The sequence below is a fragment of the Trachypithecus francoisi genome, unplaced genomic scaffold, assembly GCF_009764315.1.
Source record: "Trachypithecus francoisi isolate TF-2019V2 unplaced genomic scaffold, Tfra_2.0 Lachesis_group8, whole genome shotgun sequence".
In the NCBI taxonomy this organism is placed as follows: Eukaryota; Metazoa; Chordata; class Mammalia; order Primates; family Cercopithecidae; genus Trachypithecus; species Trachypithecus francoisi.
Window position 1 is genome coordinate 78,323,819 of NW_022681473.1, and position 22,330 is coordinate 78,346,148.

Consider the following 22,330-nt stretch of genomic DNA (forward strand, 5'->3'; position numbering starts at 1 on the left):
CCTTCACTGTAGATATGAGAAATGAGGCTTATGGAACTTAACTAAGTTGCCCAAGTCAAAGTAAATGGCAGGACAGTGCCCCAAATCAGACGCCAAATCCAGAGTCATTCCCATTGTCTCTGTGCTGAGTGCCAAGATACACACATGAACCAAGGGGCTAACAAGACATACCCTTGTGGAGCATCCAAGAAGGCAATGCCCCAGGTTTTGCCCATAAAATAACCTGATAAATTCTAAAGCTCTGCATCAACATTGCTGAGATAAATCCTGAGGGACTGTAAGATAAAAGTTGTCCCAGGATGTTTAGAATGGTTTCTGGGAAAATAATTTCTGTTTAGGCAAAAGATTCCTTTCTGTCATAGAGCACCCCAGCTGAAGCTTGTGACTTCAATCTGATGTATGAAGGGTATATTAGTTATGAGGCTTGAATCCTGGGTGCAGATTCACCACCAATATGTTTATCGTCTGGTGAAGTCTCTTGCTTTAAGAAGGAAGTTTCTTGGTTATTGTGTTTTTATTTTTTTAATTGGATAAAATGGGAACATGCCACAGATATAAGTCACTAATATCAGTCAGTTCTAGTCCCATTTCCTGTGAAATTCTTGGGATGCTGAGCACTATATCTTTGCACTATTAAAACAAATTTAAATCTACCATGGACACCATTATTTTGCTTAGTGTCAATCTTCTTGGTTCCTCACAGACAATAGAAATCTTTCCTTTCTCTGGACTCTTAGGAAATTAATTGGGTACACAAACATACAGCTATTCCTGATTAATGTTTACTTTTTTCTTACAATTGTAATATATTGGCTTCCGTATAGACACACACACACACATACACACACACACACACACGTTTCTGATCCCCACATTTAAATTCTTTTAATCTTCAAAAATATCTGTGCATATGTGTTGTCATATGCATGCTATCAAATTGACTACAAAATTGAGGATTAGAGAGATTCAAAGAACTTGTGTGCATAAAAGTCAAAAATACTTAAGGTATAAACATCTTGGTAAAGCCAAGATTTTTGATAAGCTACTGATTGTAGGAGAATGGAAGACAGTGTGTGTAAAAGTGTAGTATGCTTTGAAGGCATGTGAGACACAGTGGCAAAAAAAGTTTTTAAAAACGATTAATAATAAATAATGTTGGTGTTGAAGAATCAATTCAAACTAACTCATTAAACATGAGATTAGATAAAATGATTAATTTAAAATTTCAGAGCACTCAGCTTTGCTGAGTAACTTGCATCTACATTTCAATATTACCATTATACATAATGGGAATATGGCAATAAGATTAGTTGGACACAATTCTAAGATTTTGTCCATATCTTTAGGTGAGACTAAATGTAGAAAGTGTCCCTTAAAATTCACTTCCCTTTCTAGAGAATACAAGTTAGTACTTGATGACTACATGTCCAGCTGTTCCCATTTTGGCTTGGCATTTTCCATTAGAAATGATTTTGATTTCCTTTTTCCTTTTTTACAGAAAATTATAAGCTAGCAAATCTATTGTTTCAAATAAAATATATGCATATATATTGTATATAACTACTGAATTATCTACAAAAACTATACATTTGTGCATAAATGTGTGCATATAGATATGTGTTTGTACATATATATGTCTATTTACAAAATGGTTTCACAGGCAAGGACAGCAGCCTCACACAAAGCTTTGACTAGCTCCTCCTTTTATTCAGTAAAAAGAGTATTAGATAAGAAGAGAATTGAGCAGAAACTGAGATGAGAGAATCATAGAATTCAAGTATTCCTGTTACATTTACGTATTACATTTTTTACAGGCTAAGAACAGAGACTGTTCAATTTAATAATATAAATGTAGAATATGTTCAATTTAATATAAAATAGAACATACTCTGAGTAGTTAGTGATTCTTTCAGAAAAATAAGCAAAGATAATTAGAAATCTGGTTAATATTTGTGGTACTTAATAAGGCTAGTAAATTTCGATTCCAGTCACCAAACATTAGTTAATTCTTTTAGTTTTTGCTGGTCTTATAAGGATTTATCTGGGAAAATGCTTATAATAAGATTTCAGGGATTATTATAAGGTACTCCTCACACATAATTTTCATGCTATGTTTTTTGATTAATTTTTTAATAAAATTAATTGGCAAATGGTATAGAAACTAAGAATGACAATAGATGGTTCATGAATAAATGGTTTCAGGGGCAAATAAATTAAACAAATTAAACTAATTTCTGATGAATTTGTCAACTTTTTATGTAACTATTCACTGAGAATTTCCAAGAAGGGCATACGTGCAGATGTGTTGACTCCATTATTGTTAGCCACAACTTCGTTCCTGCTTCCTTCCAATCCTGACCACCATCCAAATCTTGGCCTTATTATTGGTACCACAGATTTAAAACTTTAATGTAGACTATTGCTCTTGCAGGTTCTATCAGAGTGAGTTTTATTTCTTTATTAAGATTGTCATTTCCTTTAGGGTGGAGATTATTTTATACTTCCTCAAACTCCCCACATACACAAAAATTATCCGGACACTTTTATTAAGTGGATGATTGAATCAATAGACTCCTCACACTGTTGAGTACTGAAGATGTAAAAGTGAACAATACTTTTTTGTTTTGTGGCCTTAAAAACCTCAAGTTTAATGAGAAGACACAGGCAACTGGATAGTGTACAATATCAGATGTAAAGGGAAAATACGTTAGAATTATGAAGTTGGGTAGAGTTTAGCTAGACTAAGACTTTTAAAAACATCAAGGAAGAATGGACATTAGAGTTGGGTTTTGAAACCTGAGTAGGTTTGCTTGGTAGAGCAGGAATGGGAGTTCCTTCTCCCTGGAAGAAGATGGATAGAAAGAGAAATGAAGGATAATCCAGATAGACACACAGCATGTCTTAAGTCTTAAGATGTGCTGTTGTAGAAAATAGTCAGCATGTTTGGAGAATTGTATGATATCTGGGATGTCTGGAAAGGAGAACATATGTACAGAAACAGAAGGAATAATGGTCACATAGTTAGGTTAGGGTTAGTTTATGAAGAACCTTGTATTCTGAGTGCATGAGTTTGTATTTTTTTCCTGCGTGGTGATAGCATGGTGATTTTAGTGTGTGAACTGCAGAATCAGACTAAGTTGGGCTTTATATGGGCTTTACCAATTTTTTTATACAAAAGATTAAATGAGCAATCATGCAGATAAAGCCTTTGACACAGTGTCTCATGTATCTAAGTACTCAATAAATGTTGGCTGCTTTTATAGGTAAACATGGGAGAACATGAATTTTAAAACAGGGAAATTATATCATTGAATTTGTTCTTTTGTTATCATTAGATTTTGTTTTACTTACTTTTCTAGAATTGATTTTTGAGCAAACAACCGTGGTGGCAGGGTAGAGAAAGACAAGACAAAATAGTAAATACATAAAAAACAACCTTTCTAAACTGGGTGGCCTTGGATAGTAAAAGCACATGCTAACATTTATTGAATGCCTGTTGTGTGTCAGGCAATATGCTAAGTGCTGTAGTTATATAATTCCATTTGATTTTCACAGCATCGTAGTAAGATAAGTGCTATATTATAATCCGACGTTTATAGAAAATGGAGATGAAAGAGTTGAAATGGCACTTTGAGGTCACACACTGGTTAGTGCCAGAACCAGTTTATTGAAGTTCCTTTGATTTTGGATTTTTCACGAGATTGCTCTACCATGCATGTTATTTTATTTCCCTGATCCTCATTTTCCTGTGTGTAGCATGGAAAGAAAAAAATTATACCTTCTTTATATGTTCTTGGGAGAACTTAATGCAGACCCTCCATGAAGGGACTTAATATATATAGTGTGTGATACATGGTAATCACAGCAATGTTAGTAATTCTTCTTCTTCTTATTTTTTAGAATATGTAAGACTATTACTATGGAATTTACTTTGGAGATAAATAAAGTGAAGATTATTATAGAAATTATAATCTATTCTCAAAAACCAGCTGGCTTCTATTGTCTGTACTGGAAAGGCAGAATCTTTCTCTTATCTATGGATTTTAAATTATATAACTATATGCCTTACACTTTCTGAATACTCAAATTAGATCTGTTATTATGTGTTATTCTATTACTTCTGTTTGTACTGGTATAAACTATAGCGTACGATAAGAAATGGGGACTTAATCTGAGGCATAAACTCTCCTGTGTTACAGAGGTTTTATATTACATCTCAGTTATCTGTTTTTCTGACTGTTTCTCAATAGACTGCAGATTTTCAAGGGCATTAGTCATATCTTGGTCATCCATTTATCTCTAGAGTCTTTTGAGTGTTTGGTTCATAATAGGTGCTTAATAAATGAGCTTTACCTGGAGGAAGAAATAATTGCATGAATGAAAGGCAATACTAACACAAGACATTATATTTGGGGCTATCTGAGGTCCTACTCATTTAACAAGGACTATTATGACATGATTATTACCAAATTCTCTAAGGCTTTATTAAACATTTATACCTACTAAAATTAGATGCTGCATATCACAGGTGAAAATCAGTGACTCAATTGATTGAAAGTTAATAGTTTACGTAGCTTATATCACAAAAGAGTAATAATAATAATTCTCTTTTTGTTCAAAGAAAACCCCACACCACCCTCCTTCTTTCCAGCACTGGAGTGGGACTAGAGATCTGTGTATTTCATTTGACTGAGGGAACCCTTCCTCAAAGAGAGAGTAGGAGGCTCAGAATGTCTTCACGTCTCCTACATGGGCTACAACATGAGCACATCAGAAAGCAGATTCCAGCCAGGAGTGGTGGCTCATGCCTGTAATCCCAGCATTTTGAGAGGCCTAGGTGGGTGGATCACAAGGTCAGGAGTTCGAGACCAGCCTGGCCAACGTAGTGAAACCCTGTCTCTACTAAAAATACAAAAAATTAGTCAGGTGTGGTGGCGGGCACCTGTAATCCCAGCTACTCAGGAGTCTGAGGCAGGAGAATCACCTGAACCTGGGAGGCAGAAGTTGCAGTAAGCCAAGATCGCACCATTGCACTCCAGCCTGGGTGACACTGCAGACTCTGTCTTTTCTTAAAAAAACAAAACAAAACAAAACAAAAAAACAACAAGTAAGCAGATTCCAAGTACTCCAATGCCATGCCCCTGCTGAGATAGAATATAATAACATTCAGTGTTGAGGTTTCAGTCATTCCTGAGGCTGGACCATCTTGCTAGGAACTCACATGGTAACAGGGTTTAGATAATTTCAGTTCTTAGAGCCACCTCCCTGTTTAGGACTCTCTTTCACTTCTCCTGCAATCAGGAGGATTTTGCGCTGAATCACACTTAGACTGTCCACTGTTAAAATATGAAAAGATGACAAGTTATACTATATTCAGACATAAAGATAAAAAAAACCTCTTCACATAAAGGGAAAACAGCAGTATATTTAGGGAAGCTAGTGTGCTATGGTTACATATTATATTCTCATTCCTTTCCCAGGATGAGGGTTGAGGGAGGAGGGCAGAAGTAAGGGAGCATCTGTCTAAGGCCCTGCTAATGTTACAGATCAGAAAATAGTGCTGTGCTCTGCTTCAACTGTAAACATTGTGAACTGCTTTCTTTCCCCACCAGGCAACTTGGCTCTGAGATAATCATCTTAGGCATGAATTCATGGAGTACTGTCCATTCTGCAGCTTCATTATAGAAAAAAGGCAAATGAAATGCAGAGTGACACTCTTCGTTTTCTGTGGTTGTTTGAGCTCCCCTTAACCCCTCCCTGGAACTAGTTATTCAATCGTGGCCACAGAAGAGTCCCAGATGTTTGCAGAGTAAATGTGATGCTTGGCTTTGACTCCTGGAAGCAATAGGGGGTGGAGTAGGGATTAATTACAAAGAAAGGCCTTATTAGTTGACACTAAAAGTACCTATAAAAGTTTCAAGTACGTAGAGTTAACCTTTCTCCAGCCCTTCCATTCAATTCCTGAGTAAGCAAATTTGGGTAAACTACTCGAACCCCTTACTTAGAAACTGTTTCCATCACAGTTATCTCCTCTCTGACATCTTTTTTCTTAATGTTCATTTTAAACTTATTTCTCCTGGATAAATATTATGTGTGTGCAGGCATGTGTGTCTATATTTATGTGAACAAATGTGAAGTTGGAAAAAAAGATACCAAGACCTTGTGAATTCTGGCCTCTCATATCTGTAGGTCTTTTCTACTCCCTAAGGGAAAGCTTAAGCATGACAGGTCTCTCCTCTCTCTCTCTCTCTCTCCCCCCCCCCCCCCCTTCTCTGTCAGTTTTTATATGGTGCTAAAGAAATGCGAAGGAAGAGATATTAGGAAGAGAAGATCATTTGTTCCCAATTAACTCTGCTTATCTGTGTGGCTGAGGTGGATGATCTAACACAATCGTATTTATTGTAGCATGCATTATTCCCCTCTGCTCCACCAGGATATATCAATGTAATAAGTCTTTCAATTACCTTAGCTATATCCAAACAAGTGAGGAAACAAAAGTTAAATGATATGTTGCTGTTGTGGAGAAACTCAGACCATTCTTGCTGGAGATTCATCAAATGACTACCTTTGTAGATTTGGACCTGACCCAAGCAAGCCTGGTGTGTTTATCTGGGTTCTCCTACTCTCTGTGCACTATCCTCTCAGTCCCTTTCCCCTCATTCTCAATCAAGACAGTCTTGAACAAATCTAATTTCTGGGATGATCATATCTAAAGTTCAAGTATTGATGAAACACTGTTAAGAGTATTGCATGACATAATTGAGACCAAATGCTTGCCACAAACAGCTCCATGTCATCTCCTACATGAATGGATTACTCTAAAATATCAGTTCATGCATTGGCTTCATTGAGATGACCTAGACAACTTGTTACATGACAGATTCCTAAGTTGTATTGCCCAATATTTTGCCTCAGTCTCTTTGATAGTCAGCTAAGTTTGCCAGGTTTGGGAACTCTAGTTTTAGATCTCAAATTAGATGGCACTCTGGGAAGAGCCCTTGAGCACTCATTTGGTGAAGTCACTTTCACCTTGTCCGGCTTACCATGGTGCCGTCTGCCTAATTTTCAAGGATAGGAATTATGCTACTTTGTTATATCTAAGTGGAATGAAAATAGGAACCCCAATAGCATTCTGTTGAGTCACTCCCACAAAATGATCCTCTGAGACTCATTTTGCAGATGCACTGAGATCCAAAGATAGCTGTATAAAGTGATTGTGGGCATATGACCATCAGATACACCAAAGTGCACACATATATGCCTACACATGTACACGCACTATCATTGCGTTGTCTCTGAGAGTCATAGACAAAGTTGGCCAAGCCCTTGGCCAGGGCTGTTATGAATGACTGCTCAGACTGTATGCTGAACAGTTCTGGGTACCATTTTCATAGACTGCAATGTGAATAGTCCTCCAGCAGTTGTGCAATATGGTGGGCCTTGGAAAAATTTAGTCATTATTTTGAAAACAGGAAGGAGCCCACCACTGAGGAAGCAAACACAATGTTTGTGGTGAAATTTCAACAAGGTTATCTTTTTGTTATGTAGTTAGGTCTCAAGCTCTGCTCTCACCACATGCACACACATATGCACACACTCTACTTATTGGATTTTTTCCTTTTCTCTAATCCAGGATGATAGCAAAAGTTTTCCTTCCATACCTCTACACCACAGATGGATTGGGAAATGTCACAACAAATTAGAAGTGAAGAGTTAAGTCATGGCAAGTGACTCCTCAACTCAAGGCTCCTTCAACATTCTGGAACTGTTTAATGTCAATCTTGACTGTCTTTGTCTCCAGGGCCCTTTTCTTTTTTCTTTTTCTTTTACTTTTTTCTTTCTTTCTTTCTTTCTTTTTTTTTTTTTGAGACAGAGTTTTCACCCTCGTTGCCCAGGCAGGAGTGCAATAGCACGATATCGACTCACTGCAACCTCCACCTCCCGGATTCAAGCAGTCCTCCGGACTCAGTCTCCTGAGTAGCTAGAATTACAAGCGTGTGCCACCATGCCTGGCTAATTTTTGTGTATTTAGTAGAGACGGGGTTTCACCACGTTGGCCAGGCTGTTCTTGAGCTCCTGACCTCAGCTGATCCTCCCACCTCGGCCTCCCAAAGTGCTGGGATTACAGGCGTCAGCCACCGCGCCCGGCCCCAGGGCCCTTTTCTTAAAACCAAGTCCCATGCAATAAAGCACGTTTATTTCATGCAACACAGCTTAGTTAATGCTTATAGTTCCAAATACTCTGGTTTACTAGGTACAACTCAATCGGGAGTGCCTAGTATAAAGGAACATGCACAGCACAGCAACAGAGAATGTTCATCACCAAACACAAGGAAGTAAAGGAGATGCAAAGCTATGGTAGCTAGAGGAGGATTAGCTTTCCTGATTTCAGTGTGAGAAAAGCCACTTATCTCTACAGTCCACTAGTTTGGAAAGGCATTTGCCCTTGGCTGTGAGATGATGTTACATTCAAAGTAAGTCATATTAATTTCCAGGCTTGTCCAGGATCAGGGGCTGGAGGCTTCCCTCAATTGTAGTCCTTTCCTTAAAACCAGTTCTAAGCTTTTGCATTTATTTTATTAAGTGACTGGATAGCCCTGAAATATGAATTTCCTCCAATCTCTTCCACTTTGCAAACTCCAGAACCGTTTGACCAGTAAGTTAAAATCTCCAGAGGAGGACTGACTGTGAGCTAAGGCTTCAGACATGCAAAGCGCACAACCCTGGGAAACAGCAGCATCTGGGACAGGAGGCTCCCATTACTACACATGAGGACGTCATAGGTTTTGCAAATCAAACACACACAGAAAACCAGTAGTAGCCCAGGTTGGACACACTGTATGGGTTGCACAGTTGAGTGAGGACCCAGATCAGGGAGCCACCTGTTCCTCTAGCTTGCATACATTTATTTCACACCACCTTAGGCCACTCATAGTTTGCTTACCTGCTCATTGTTGCTCTCCCACCATTCCCCATACTCCCTTTGGGGGTGAAACACTCTATTTCCGACTTGTGCTGGGCCAGTCTCCTGTCTTTGTACCTGGTAAGCATGAACAAGGACAGGAGCAAACAGAAAGACGTGATTGTGTGCTTAACTGCCAGGCTGAGGAAGGGCCGTGACTGTGGAGATGGTCACCCTGTGTCAAAACAGGGGTTCCTGCTTCTCAATGCAATGACCAACCTGTGATACTTATTAGATGAATGTGATGGCATATGGACAACATCAGGGATGACGTTGTTACTTTTTGGTTAAACCACATGTAACCCATTCTTTCACATTGACTGTTAAACTGTGAATGTGTCACATTTAATAGTGAATGGTAAAAGGTGTGCAATTTCTAGCATCTTAGAAAAAGATGAATATCAATCAATACATTAGAATCTATTCAGTGCTTACCATGTGTCAGACATTATCCTAGAACTTTACCTAAATTGTATCCTGGCAACAGCCCTGGACCAGAGGCTTTGTTATTTCCATTTTACTGATGAAGAAGCCTAAGATTATAGAGGTTAAGTAAATGAATCAAAGATTAGTTAAGTAAGTAAGTGGTTGGGTTGGATTTTGAATTCAGGGAATCTAAGTTTAGAGCCCACACTTTAGCCATTATAATGTGTTGCCTTCCATTATCAAGTTTTTAAGCTAATTATTATCTTGAACAAACCCTCATTGAGTGATACCATTCTGGATGTTGTTAGACACTGGTAATAACAGAGGAGAGAAGACATGTTCTTTGGATATGAAAAGTTTCTATAACCATTAAGCAGAAGTTTGACTGTCAGTATCGAGATGCCTCCATTATTAGAGTGTGGCTCAAACAACTTTTGTATTATAACTGGCAGTTCACCGCCCTTTGAAGATACCAGATAGTTCATCTAAAATGAGTGATGAGATTCCCAACGTTACTCTTCTACATGATGCATCAAGATGAGTTCTTGTACCTCAGTGACAGGTTTTTGAGCTAACATGATTTCACAGAAATAACCTCTGTTACTCATTGGTTTGAATCTGTGAGGTTGTTAAAAAAGAACTGCTATTTCCATTTGCCAGATGAGGAAGCTAGATTTACTTAACTGACTTCATGAAAGTCACAAGCCTCATCAGTAGAGAATAACCACCAGTGGAGCTTCCAGGGGCCCAAAGGTCTTAAGGTTTTATCACCTTTTCACTAAGCTAGAGCCTGTACAATACCACTTCATCCACCTTCCTGGTATCCAATAGGCTATGATAAAGGGAGTTACGATTATAAGACTTATTTACCTCAGTACAGTCACATTCTTTTTAGTTTATTTTCCTGCTGTTTCAAAAGTAGTATAAAATAAAACAAAATGTAACAAATCATCATCATTATTGATCTGGGGCAGAGGCCTTCCCCTTAACATTTTCCCTTCTAAAATGTTTAAAGTATCTAGTATTTGAAGAAAAATGGCTTATTACATCAAGCAAAATGAATTTAATGGATTACCTATTTAGTGGACATTAGTTGAGCATTTATTAAATCCTAGGTAATGGACATTGCACTACAGATGTACAGATAAGTAATCTGCAGGCCCTACCTGATAGAACTTATATAACAGTAGGAGAAGGAAGGAAAGAAGAAATATGTACACAAGTAACTGTAGATGTAGGCATAAAGAAGAGAGGAAAAGAACTTCCGAACTTTGTTAAAGGAGGTAAATCATCAGACCAAGCTAGATTTAGTAGACTTAATTTTACCAAAGAAAATACCTTAGAAGTACCAATGGCCAAATGATGCTCCATGTTTCAATGCAAAGTATTTTGTGTTTATTTGTGAATTGGATTATTCAACCAAAATACTGCTCTACAGCTCAGATTAAAAGAATATTGATAGAATAACAAATTATTGGTGGTCATTCAGTTCCTTACAAAGGGATCCTTAACATATTTTTGAATATCTTCTGTTAGGCTAATTGTGAATTAATCATTAAATATTTCACAGATGAGTTAAGAAACCTACAGGCTTCATGCTTATAAGCTCTTCTCTCTCTTTCTCTCATGGTCACACACACTCTGCCAGGTGACCTCTGTTTATGAAATATGGAATGGATCCTAAGCATCCTATTCTATCAAACTCTAACCTCTGTGAAGAAAAGGAATGCTTACACACTGCTGGTGGGAATGGAAATGAGTTCAGCCACTGTGGAAATCAGCTTGGCAGTTTCTCAAAGAACTTAAAACAGAACTACCATTTGACCCAGAAATCCCATTACTGGGCAAATACCTAAAGGAATATAAATCTCTCTACCATAAAGACACATCCATGTGTATATTCACTGCAGCACTATTCACTATAACAAAGTCATGGAATCAACCTAAATGCCCATCAACGGTAAACTGGATAAAGAAAATATGGTACATATACATCATAGAATACTATGCAGTCATAAAAGGAATGAGATCATGTCCTTTACACATGGACAGCACAGGAGGGCATTATCCTAACCAAACTAATGGAGAAAGAGAAAACCAAGTACATCATGTTTTCATTTATAAATGGGAGCTTACCATTGAGTACGTATGGACACAAAGGGAAAAATAGACACTGGGGCCTCCTTAAGGGTGGAGGTGGGAGGAGAGTGAGGATCAAAAAACTACCTACCAGGTACTATACTTATTACCTGGGTGATGAAATAATCTGCACATTATACCCCTGTGACACACGACTTACCTATAAAACAAACCTGCATATACACCCCTGAACCTAAAAGTTTAGAAAAACAATAGAAACGACAAAAAACAAAAAACCTAACTGCTTTTGGTAAAATCTTTCACTGGCATATAAAAATGAAAATTTCAAAACAAACAATAATAACAAAACTCATTTTAAAAATGTGAGCAATATCTTAGACTTTTTAGAACTTTCAAGCAGTTTTTATATTCAATGCAAGCTGAAAATGGCATTAATGCAGAATGGAAAACTCATCATTGCTTTCAGATAGGACCCTTCTTGCCTGTCTGTACCTGTAATTATATTCACCAGATATTTAAATAGACCACGTTTTTATTCATTTATTCACTTACTCCTTATCGCATTTACCAGTAATTTGCTGCTCAAAGTTACTAAGAGCTTTAATAGTCTCAACTGTTGAGTTTAAAAACTCAACATTTTTTTTCCAGTTGAGTTTATTTTAGAAGTATGGAATTGTCAATTAAAAATAGTTTAAGCTTTTCAGAATTTACAGTTCATGAAATATCAATTTTAAAATTTCATTTCTTTTACATGATACATTTATATATCAGACACTAAAACATACATACACTCATACTTGTGAGGCACTGTTTTAAGTGCTTTACAAGTATTAACTCACTTTTCAAATGAAATGTTTAATTTACTATAGTTATATTCAAAGTTATAATAAAAAGTAATAATGATAAAATATTGAGCATGTCAGGCTCTTTGCTGTACACTATTGTAAATTATTAAAACAAATGTACAAAGCAGCTGCTATTATTCTCATTCTGAAGAGGCCGACACTGAGGATCAGTGTCAGTAAGCCCAACATCATGTGGTTTAAGAGCAGGGAGCCCAAGGTTAAAAATCAGGTTTCTCTGATTCTAAAGCTCATGCTATTTCCATTATTTTTTCCTCTAAGTGACAATGTTACTATGTTTAAAAACAAAATTACAAAAGTTTATTATTTACCTTTTCTCTTCTTGACCCTGTTTTGCAAATAAGTAGCAGAGTTATCAAGCACAAGCAGTAGAGGATCTAGTGAGAGGACTTTAAATTTTGTTACTTCACTTAGGTCCCTATGTCTGTAGCATGCAGGTTTAGTTTACATCATTCAAAACCATTTACTGAATAGTCCATGTGCTGGGCACTGTGATAAGGAGCACACGGGTGACTATGTCATTGATAAGGTCACAGTCTTGATTGAGAAGATGAAATGTAAACAGATAATTTCCAAAGAGTGTAAGAAGTTTTATTATAGAAACAAATACAAGAAGGGCTACTTAACCCATACTAGATTGGCAGAGAACACTTCAGTGAGATAGGATATGTAAGACAAATCTGAAAAATTGAGTAGACGTGCACCGTGAAAAGATGAGTTAGGCATAGGAGAGAAAATCAAGTGCAAACATGTAGAGAGGTTTAGCAGCATGGTGTATACTGGGAAACACTGTTTAGTAATTTTTATTGTAAGAAGTATAAAATAAGAGGAGGTCAAACGGGAAAGCAGATGGAGAAGTATATAAAAATGATGAATTTACTAGGTGGTTATGAGATGTCATTGTGGAATCTTTACGCTAGATAAAACAGGATCAGAGTTGACATTTAGATAAAATGCAATGGACTTGAAGGAACAAAACTAGAGATAGAGAAATACTACTACAATTATGCATGTGGGAGATGATAAGCTAATGCTTAGGGTAGTGATAATGCAGATGAAAAATAGAGTGCAGTTTCAAGACTATTTAGGAGGCAAAAATGAGTAGGATTTATTGGATGATGAGTATAATTGGGAGAAGTATAGAATGCTACCCCAGTTACTGTGTTGGATAGTGCAATTAACTGAGTTAAGAAAATACAAGAGAAGGAGTATATTTGGGGAAGGAAATAAAAAACTTCATTTTGGAATATTTGATTTGAGATACTGGTGGGACATCCAAGTGGACATATTCAGTAGACACATGAGTATAAACATTTGGAGGTTAGAGGATTGTTATACACAGGAGAGCTCTCAGCATATCGATGGTTACAAATACAATGAGAATAGTTGAAAAGACTCAGAACAGGAAAACTATGTAGACAGTGGAAAGAAGAGGTGAATAGCCATGCTCATTCTACCTGTCCAAAAACTTTTATAACACTGTTAATGTAAGTATTCCCTTAAAACGTTTACTGAAAAAAAAATTTGCTGAGTGCCTTTTATGTGCTAAACATGGAGTTCAAGGTTCTTCAATCTTATAAACTTATAAGTCTTCTTATAAACTCTAGATTTCTAGATTTATGCTCAATACAGCTTTGACACTTTAGTTTATAGGCCAGAAGCTTGGCATGAAAAACTCTCACAATAGATTTAATAAATGTCAGAATGTCTTATTCTGAAGTAAGATTTGGTTATCTTCTCTAAAGATTTTTGTTGTTCTTCTTCTTGTACCTTCTTTGTCAAGGAAGTTCTAGCTCCTCTGTACTCAGTTCTACAAGAGCTCATGTTCATCTGGTAAATCTAAAAGATATGTAGGTAAGAATAACTTAGGATTGGATAGTAAATGTAATTTTCCATTATTATTTGGATCAAAAATTTCATTTCTTCACCTCAATTCCTCTTTCCTACCAATATCTACTGAATATTGGATTACTGAAATTTCTATATTGGCTATGTGATTCAGAATGCATAAATGAGTGCAGAATGAAGTGAAAGACTAGAAGAAAATAAACAAGTTTAAACAATATATGTGTATATTAGGTGAAATAGCAGATAGATGGAGAATTATGCCTGAAGCTGGCAGAAAAGGAGAGATTTTGATATTGGAAATAACAATGCCTTATGTGAGGCTGATCAAGTCTGAGTAAGGGCCCAGTAATAGGAACATTAAAATGTGTTAGAACCCGGGGAAAAAAGAAGTTTGGTACTCATCTGTCCTTTATACAAACACTAAATTCACTCAGAACGATAGCGGGGCTTGGGATGGACAATACTTTACCCAGAAGTTGACAGTAAATAGTAGTTATAAATGAAGCTAAAAGACAGAGGGATAACTACATTCCATGAGTCTCAATTGAATCAATTTTAATTTTCACATTTTTGTATGTAAGGGTGTGAAATATGTCTGGAAGCAGCGTTGAGTTGCTGACCTCCATCTCTGTGTCCTGTGAAACACGTGATATAGAAGAATAAGTAAGTTTACTTGAGAGAGATACAGGGGTAGAAATGTCCTTTGGAAGGAACTGGTTTCAGTTTAAGAAAACAATAATAACGGAGTGTTTAGTGATAGAGGTTGAATAAGAAGGGAGGTTTATCATTAAATAGGAATTATAGACAGGGCCTCTATATGGTTTAGAAGGGAAAGGTCAGTGGATGAAGCAAAGAGCAATATATAGAAGTCGAATTTACAAATGTGCTACCATTTATGAGATGCTAGGAAGGTTCCATTGATGAATTCTTCCCTCATCTTTCCCTGATGCCGAGGAGCAAATGTTTTCCATTCTCTACGAGTGAGGACACTCATGATGCAAATGCTATTGTGAATAAATATCCCATTGCATATTTCGAGACATGTTTTCTGATAGATATTGCAGACTCTCTGAGCGGTTAAAAATGAGTGGGGAAAGAGCCTAAGCTTCCTAGAGAGTTCAAGAATGGAGGGGAAAAACCACAGTAAATGAGAAAGCTAAAGGCACCCGAGGCACATTTCCCTTACTCCAGTTTTGTCATAGGCTTATCCTGCTCTAGGTTTTGTTCTTTCCAATAGATAAAATTGTCTTAAAAAATAATTTTCTTTTACCACTTTCTCTCTCACACTGACATCTATGCCCCACAGTCTACCCCTTGAAGGAGCATTGTGCTAAGACTTAAGCTCGTTTTCCATTCCTAAGCTAGTTGTCATTCAGCTTAGTGAAAACCACAGGGAGATATTTTCTTATATGTCTAGAAACCACAGTATACCTATTTTACTTTATGCTATAATGCTTTAAACTATTCATAGAAAAAACACAGCATGATTTCTCTAAGAAGTCTGTGAAAGGGAATTGGAAAATGTTGCATATTTCACACATGTCTTTTGTGTAAATTTTAGTAACTCAATATGGAATGGACAATAATGAGGCAGGAGGGTAAGGCTGGGGAGTAAGTGGGTAGGAGTGTGTTCTTCAAGGAGGCCTCTCATTTAAACCAATATAGATGCATCCCATTTACAAAGCAACTTTAAACTCTCTCTTTCCTCAACTACTTTCTATTATTTAGAATAGAAGTATGGTATAAGCAGAGAAAAACAATATGGGAGGAAGAGCCTTTTTGGCCAAGAAAGTGCAAAAAATAGTAAAAGTTATTGAGTGAGAGACATTTGAACTATAGTCATATGACAAGTCACTATGAATGTTATAGAAAATCCTATAAGGGATTTTCATACCAAAATTACAGTAAATATGGCAGAGTTTTAAGACTAAGCTTGGGCAAAAACATGGAAATCCAGAGACTTAAAGAAAAATGACCACGTGAATAACCCTAAACGTAATGTCTGCATTATATAAGCCCTCAACCAACATTTTCTGAGGGAATACCTCCATGAATAAATGAACAAAATGAAATTGTAACTTTAGGGATTATCAAATATCCAACAGGCTTTGCTGTTATTTGTTTTGTTTTTAATAATAAATACAAACCGAAGACATTCTGTACAAGTTGGTCAAGAGATCAAGGAAGATGGAAAATATTAAAGATGTTTATGGAAAATGGTAACTAATACAGAGAGTTTTAAGATAAAGTAATTGTAGAAAAAAGGAGGAAAGAACAGACTTTTTCACTTGTACATTGTAATCAGTCAGCATATACTGCAGGCTCCATCTGCAAAATATACCTAAAATCTGACCATTTCTCACCAGTATTTATTACCCTGGCCCAAGCCACCAATACCTTTTAAAATTGTAATAGTTTCTTAAACTGGTTCTGCTTTGTCCCTTAAAAATTTCCCCAACCCTGACCAAATCCATCCCCCCCTCCACCCAGCAAGCAGAATATCCTGTCAAAATAGAAATCTTTTCCTATCATTCCTCTGCTCAAAACGCTGCTACCCATTTCTCTCAGTAAATTATGAATTTTTAAATTATATTTTACAAGTCCCTACACTTATCTCCCACTCCCTGACTATCACTCTGATCCCCAAACTCACTTTTTCTCCCTTGCTCACATTGCTTCATCTACAATGAGGTGTCTTCTTGTGGCTTGAAGACACCAGATATCTTCCCAGCACAGTGTCTTTACTTTGGCCATTTCCTCTGCCTTTAATGCTTTCCTTAAAAATATCCTCAAAGTTTAGTTCTTTCTAATTTTTGCCTAAATGTCACTTTCTCAATACATCCTGCTATGACCACCCTATTTAAAAAGGCAACTACCACTCTACTCTTTCTGTTACCATTTCCTGCTTTTATCAGGAACACTTACCGGAAATAATTTATATTTTACTTATTTATTTTATTTATTCTCTGTTTTCCCCCAGTGGAATCTGTGATAGAATGCAAGCTCTATGAAGGCATGGGTTCTGTACTGCATGCTTTACTGCTATCTTCCCAGTGCCTATGATATTATAGGTAATAATATGTATTGAATGAGGGTATGCATGAATGACTGACAAAAAGGAGAATTAAATTATAAACCAAGAAATTTGCAGAAATAATGAGGAGTCAAATGTTAATCCCGGGAAAATGTCTCCAGAACACATCAGAGGTCTTCAGGCAGCCCCTTCCATCAGATCTGGAGGCTTAGGAGGAAAAAATAGTTTCATGGGCCAGGCCTCAGGTTCCTGAGCTGTGTGCAGCCTAGGGATTTGGTGCCCTGCATCCCAGCCACTCTAGTTATGGCTGAAATGGGTCAACATAGAACTCAGATTTTTGGCTTCAGAGGATGCAAGCCCCAAGTCTTGGCAGCTTCCATGTGGTATTGAGCCTGTGGGTACTCAGAAGTCAAGAACTGAGGTTCAGGAACCTCCACCTAGATTTCAGAAGATGTATGAAAATGTCTGATGTCCAGGCAGAAGTTTGTTGCAGGGGTGGGGCTTTCATGGAGAACCTCTACTAGCTAGTGCAGAAGGGAAATGTGGAGTTGGAGTCCTCACAGAGTCCCTACTGGGGCACTGCCTAGTGGAGCTGTAAGAAGAGGGCTGCTGTCCTCCAGATGCCAGAATGGTAGATCCACTGACAACTTGTACCATGCACCTGGAAAAGGGGCAGACACTCAACACCAGCCTGTGAAAGCAATTGGGAGGGAGGCTGTACCCTTCAAAGCCACAGAGGCAGCGCTGCCTAAGACCATGGGAGGCCACCTCTTGCATTAGTGTGACCTGGATGTGAGACATGAAGTCAAAGGATATTAGTTTGGAAGTTTAAGATTTGACTACCCTGGTGGATTTTGGACTTCCATGGGACCTGTTGCCTCTTTTTTTGGCCAATTTCTCCCATTTGGAATGGTGGCATTTACCTAATTCCTGTATACCCATTGTGTCTAGGAAGTAACTAACTTGCTTTTGATTTTACAGGCTCATAGGTGGAAAGGACTTGCCTTGTCTTGGATGAGGCTTTGGACTGTGCACTTTTGAGTTAATGTTGAAATAATTTGAGACTTAAGGGGACTGTCAGGAAGGCATGATTGGTTTTGAAATGTGAAGTTATGAGATTTGGGAGGGGCTAGGGCAGAATAATATAGTTTGGCTCTGTTTCCCCACCCAAATTTTATCTTCAGTTGTACTCCCATAATTCCCATGTGTTGTGGGAGGGACTTTGTGGGAGATAATTGAATCATGGGGGCAGTTTCCCTCATACTGTTCTCGTGGTAGTGAGTAAGTCTCACGAGAGCTGATGGTTTGATAAGGGGAAACTTGTTTTGCTTGGCTATCATTCTCTCTTTGCCTGCCGCCATCCTTGTAAGATGGGACTTGCTTCTCCTTGCCTTCTGCCATGATTGTGAGGCTTCCCCAGCCACGTGGAACTGTAAATCCAGTTAAACCGCTTTCTTTTGTAAATTGCTCAGTCTTGGGTATGTCTTTGTCAGCAGCATGAAAAACAACTAATACAGTTATATGGAAGATACTTATTTTTAAAAATATTTGCCTTTCCTTTGCATTGTCACATTCTTCTTAACAAGCCATCCCATCCTTACCTTCATGATATAGACACTGATTCGACTAAGATTATAATAGTAATTATCAGATTCACTTGTCACTTTACTCATTGGTTTTAGCCAATGATCATGGGAGAGAGTCTTCTGGAGACTTCTGAGAACAATTTCTTTAGTACTAATAAAACACTAGAAAACATAGTCTCTTTTTTCTGTGGACAGTGGTCTGGATATGATACCTGACAATGCTCCAACCATATGGCAGGCATGAGAGAAGCTAAGTCAACATTTCAAAAACTGTGGTCCAGTGATTCAGTGGTAGACTGGAAAGGTCAAAGTAGGTAGGTCCTTGTACCATTGTGTCCTTTGAGCTATTGAATTAGCCTTTTTAGTGTCAGAAATTCTTTTTACGTGAGATTAATTTGCTTATCATTTAAGCCACTTTGAGTTAGGTTACAGATTTTCTGAGGCTGAAATCCTCCTATCCACTGTACTTGGTTGCATTAGTTTTTCTCCCAAAACCGAGTCTAAGAATTTCTGAAATTGTTTATAGCATTTACTTAGGTTTGACTGCTTGTAAATTTTGTGTGTCTCTCTCTGTGTGTGTATGCATGTTTGTGTATATATATGATGAATCTAAAGAAATTACTACTAACAAATACTTTAGTTTTACTTAGATGTTTGTGTTCTTTTAAATAATGCTCCTTTCTGTATGTACCATTTATATAAAATAAGTATGAGAGTTAATAAGTTAGATTTGTAAGTAGCAAAAAAGAGAGAGATCGATTATTTTCTCTATAATCCACACTTAGAGAAATCCTAAACAATTGGTCCTTATAATCATGGAACAAATACGCTTGTTCATTTCCTGAAAGCTATGCTAGTTACAGTCATAACTAGTTACTGTGGGTTTAGTGTTACATTCTTAAACTGATTAGGTAATGAGAAATGATTCGGCTCATAGCACTGAAGCCTTATAACTACTCTGAAAATGCTTTTGTTCACATATATTGAAAAGTTGGCATGGGCTTATACATATTTAATAAAGGTTGTTTTCAATTATCTTTTGTGTAATTTGAATAAGAAAGTGTCACGCACACAAAAAAAGAAAATGAACCTCAGTGTGCTTATGTGCTTATTCCTAATTAGTCAGTGACAGATCCATATACAAGTAGTCCTGCCTCAACTCAATGATGATTTTGGAATTCCTTTTCAGGCACTATCTTCTTTGAGACCAATTATAGCAAATTTTGGAGCCGGTTTTTATTTATCTCTCTCTTTCCCTTTGCCTCCCTGGCTTCAGACAGAATTTTTCTGACTTTAGTTTTTAATCTTGACTTTGCTATAGTTATTGTATCCACTTCCCCTTTGTACCAACACAAAGCTTTATAACAGCTTTGAGCACATTCAATTCTGTTCCCATGTTGGTTCCTTGAACACCAGCCAAGACCTCAGCTTTTCGACCTCAGGCGAAATTTGGATCAAACATCTACCCCTAGATGATATCTTTAGCGATCACCCAGAAACACAGTTTATAATTTTAAAACATCTTAGGGAAAATATATGAGGTAGAATATTGCACATTCCATCTTATTTTACAGATTTATTGCCACGTTCCTTTTAGGACCATCCTAATTTTGGATCTTGGCAGTCATAAAGTGAAGAGAGAAACTATGGTGTAATATACTTTTGAATAGTATTCACATTATTATAGAAAAACTTTCCCTATATCATTTAATTTTCTTAACAAACTCAGCAATGTAATTATCCCCATCCAGCAGATAAGGAAACTGTGGCTCAGAAAGCTTCACAATTTGGTCAAGACCCCATAGCTAGTAAGTCTCAGAAGTGCCACTAGAAACCAGATGTTTTACCTCCAAATCTCATGCTCTTTATTAACAACTTTTTTCTTCATTTTATGCTTAAAAACCCCTAATTTAAATAATCTAATGGCACATTGGAGGGACCGAAAAGGTTGTGCATGAAGTTAATAGTGTATACTTAGTGGAGCTAGGCTTTGAGCACAATATACGCTTATTTTTTAAAAGGTCAAATTTGATTACATAATGGTCAAGTGGGATAAATCACCCTCTGCGCCCCTTGCTAACATGCAAACAGATTGGCATTTCTCTGGCTGGAGTTTTCCTAGACAGAAATACACCAAAAATCTGAAGGCTGTAAAAGAGGCATCACTGAGAAGACCTGACAATCAGTTTCGATGTGTGGGATACAGTGTGAGAGCAGAAGACAGACAGGGATGAGGTGGTAGAATATTTTAACAACTTCAAAGTGTTACAAAGAGAGCTGAAGGAAAGCCCAAGTCAGCCTTCCAAGTCAAATTGATCAGAGGAAAATTCTAGATGAAGACAGAAGGAAAGTCATTACGGATCTTTGGGTTAGAGGGAAAGAGTGAAGCCAAATGTAAAAAGATCAATATTATGCAGTACTATTGCAAAGTAATTCCTTTCTTCAGTATCATCTCTCAACCTTCTATGTATCTATATATGTAAATATATTGGAATGATTTACTAGATATTCCATCAGATCTTGTGGTCTCCATGCGCAGAAAAACATCTTTTGTCCAGACTTGAAATGTCAACTTGATTCATTCAGATAAATCAGATTAAAAACAAAAATTGAGCATGATTAATAGCTCCAGAAACTAATGGCAAAGTGAACATAAGTTCCAAAATGATTTGAGAAATTGCCAGGTAACATAATTCACTGTGTTCTGTGAAAATAACGGAAAGATAAAAGCTGAAAAGTGGGGGAGCAATGCAAATAAGGAATTAAAAAGTAAAAAATCAGCTATATTGACTCAGTAATTCTAGTAATTTATTCTAAGGAAACAATTCAACATAAGTGCAAAAGTTTCTGCACATAGAAAACAGAAAAAAAAACCTCAACAAAACAAGAACAAACCAACCACTGGAGAATAGTTTAATAAATTTCAGCATAGCAATATTATGGAAATGTGTTAAATTTTGTATTGAGTAAAGCCTTTCATTTAGCTTCTGAAGAATTCCCAAAGGATGTATTTTAATCCTTCTTATGATGAGAGCTTGTTTCCAGATATGAATCATCATAAGTCATTGCCATTTTATTGTGTACTTTCCTTCAACATTACTATTTGTTGCACAATCAGTAGAAATTCAGGAAGATACAGATTTTAAAACCAACCTGAAGGTGCTTTACAAGCTTATACGACATCCTCAATAGGGAAAACTTTTCAAGGAGGAACAAAATGTTAACTATAAGAAGGGTCTCCATAGGAAACATTTCATTATGGCATTAATTAAAAGTTGCTAGTTTCTATCTTATAGGACAGAGGAATTTTCAGACAAATAACTTATTATTTCTAGAGAGAGATGGGTAGTTTTCCAACAGAGATTTTTCCTTACATTTTTATACATGAACAACTGGAAATGCTGTGAAGTCAGATGAAGCTAGATAATAAATATAATCAGAGCCATCATTTACTGAGCACTTGGAATATTCCAGACACAATTCTGAGTCCTTGGATTTATTGATTTAATCA

The 22,330-nt window shown here is 36.9% G+C and overlaps 1 protein-coding gene and 1 long non-coding RNA gene across 2 annotated transcripts in view; one reads left to right on the top strand and one right to left on the bottom strand.

The window, feature by feature from the left end:
- The window catches only part of LOC117080118, a 388,222-nt gene that overhangs the window by 89,458 nt on the left and 276,434 nt on the right, over positions 1-22,330 (top strand). The gene's annotated exons all lie outside the window — the stretch shown is intronic.
- GRM5 (glutamate metabotropic receptor 5) overlaps positions 1-22,330 on the bottom strand; it is a 364,513-nt gene that overhangs the window by 8,064 nt on the left and 334,119 nt on the right. Inside the window, exon 7 of the mRNA XM_033204710.1 lies at positions 8,945-9,040. Within this exon, the coding sequence (XP_033060601.1) occupies positions 8,945-9,040 (96 nt within the window). The remainder of the gene's footprint in view (positions 1-8,944; positions 9,041-22,330) is intronic.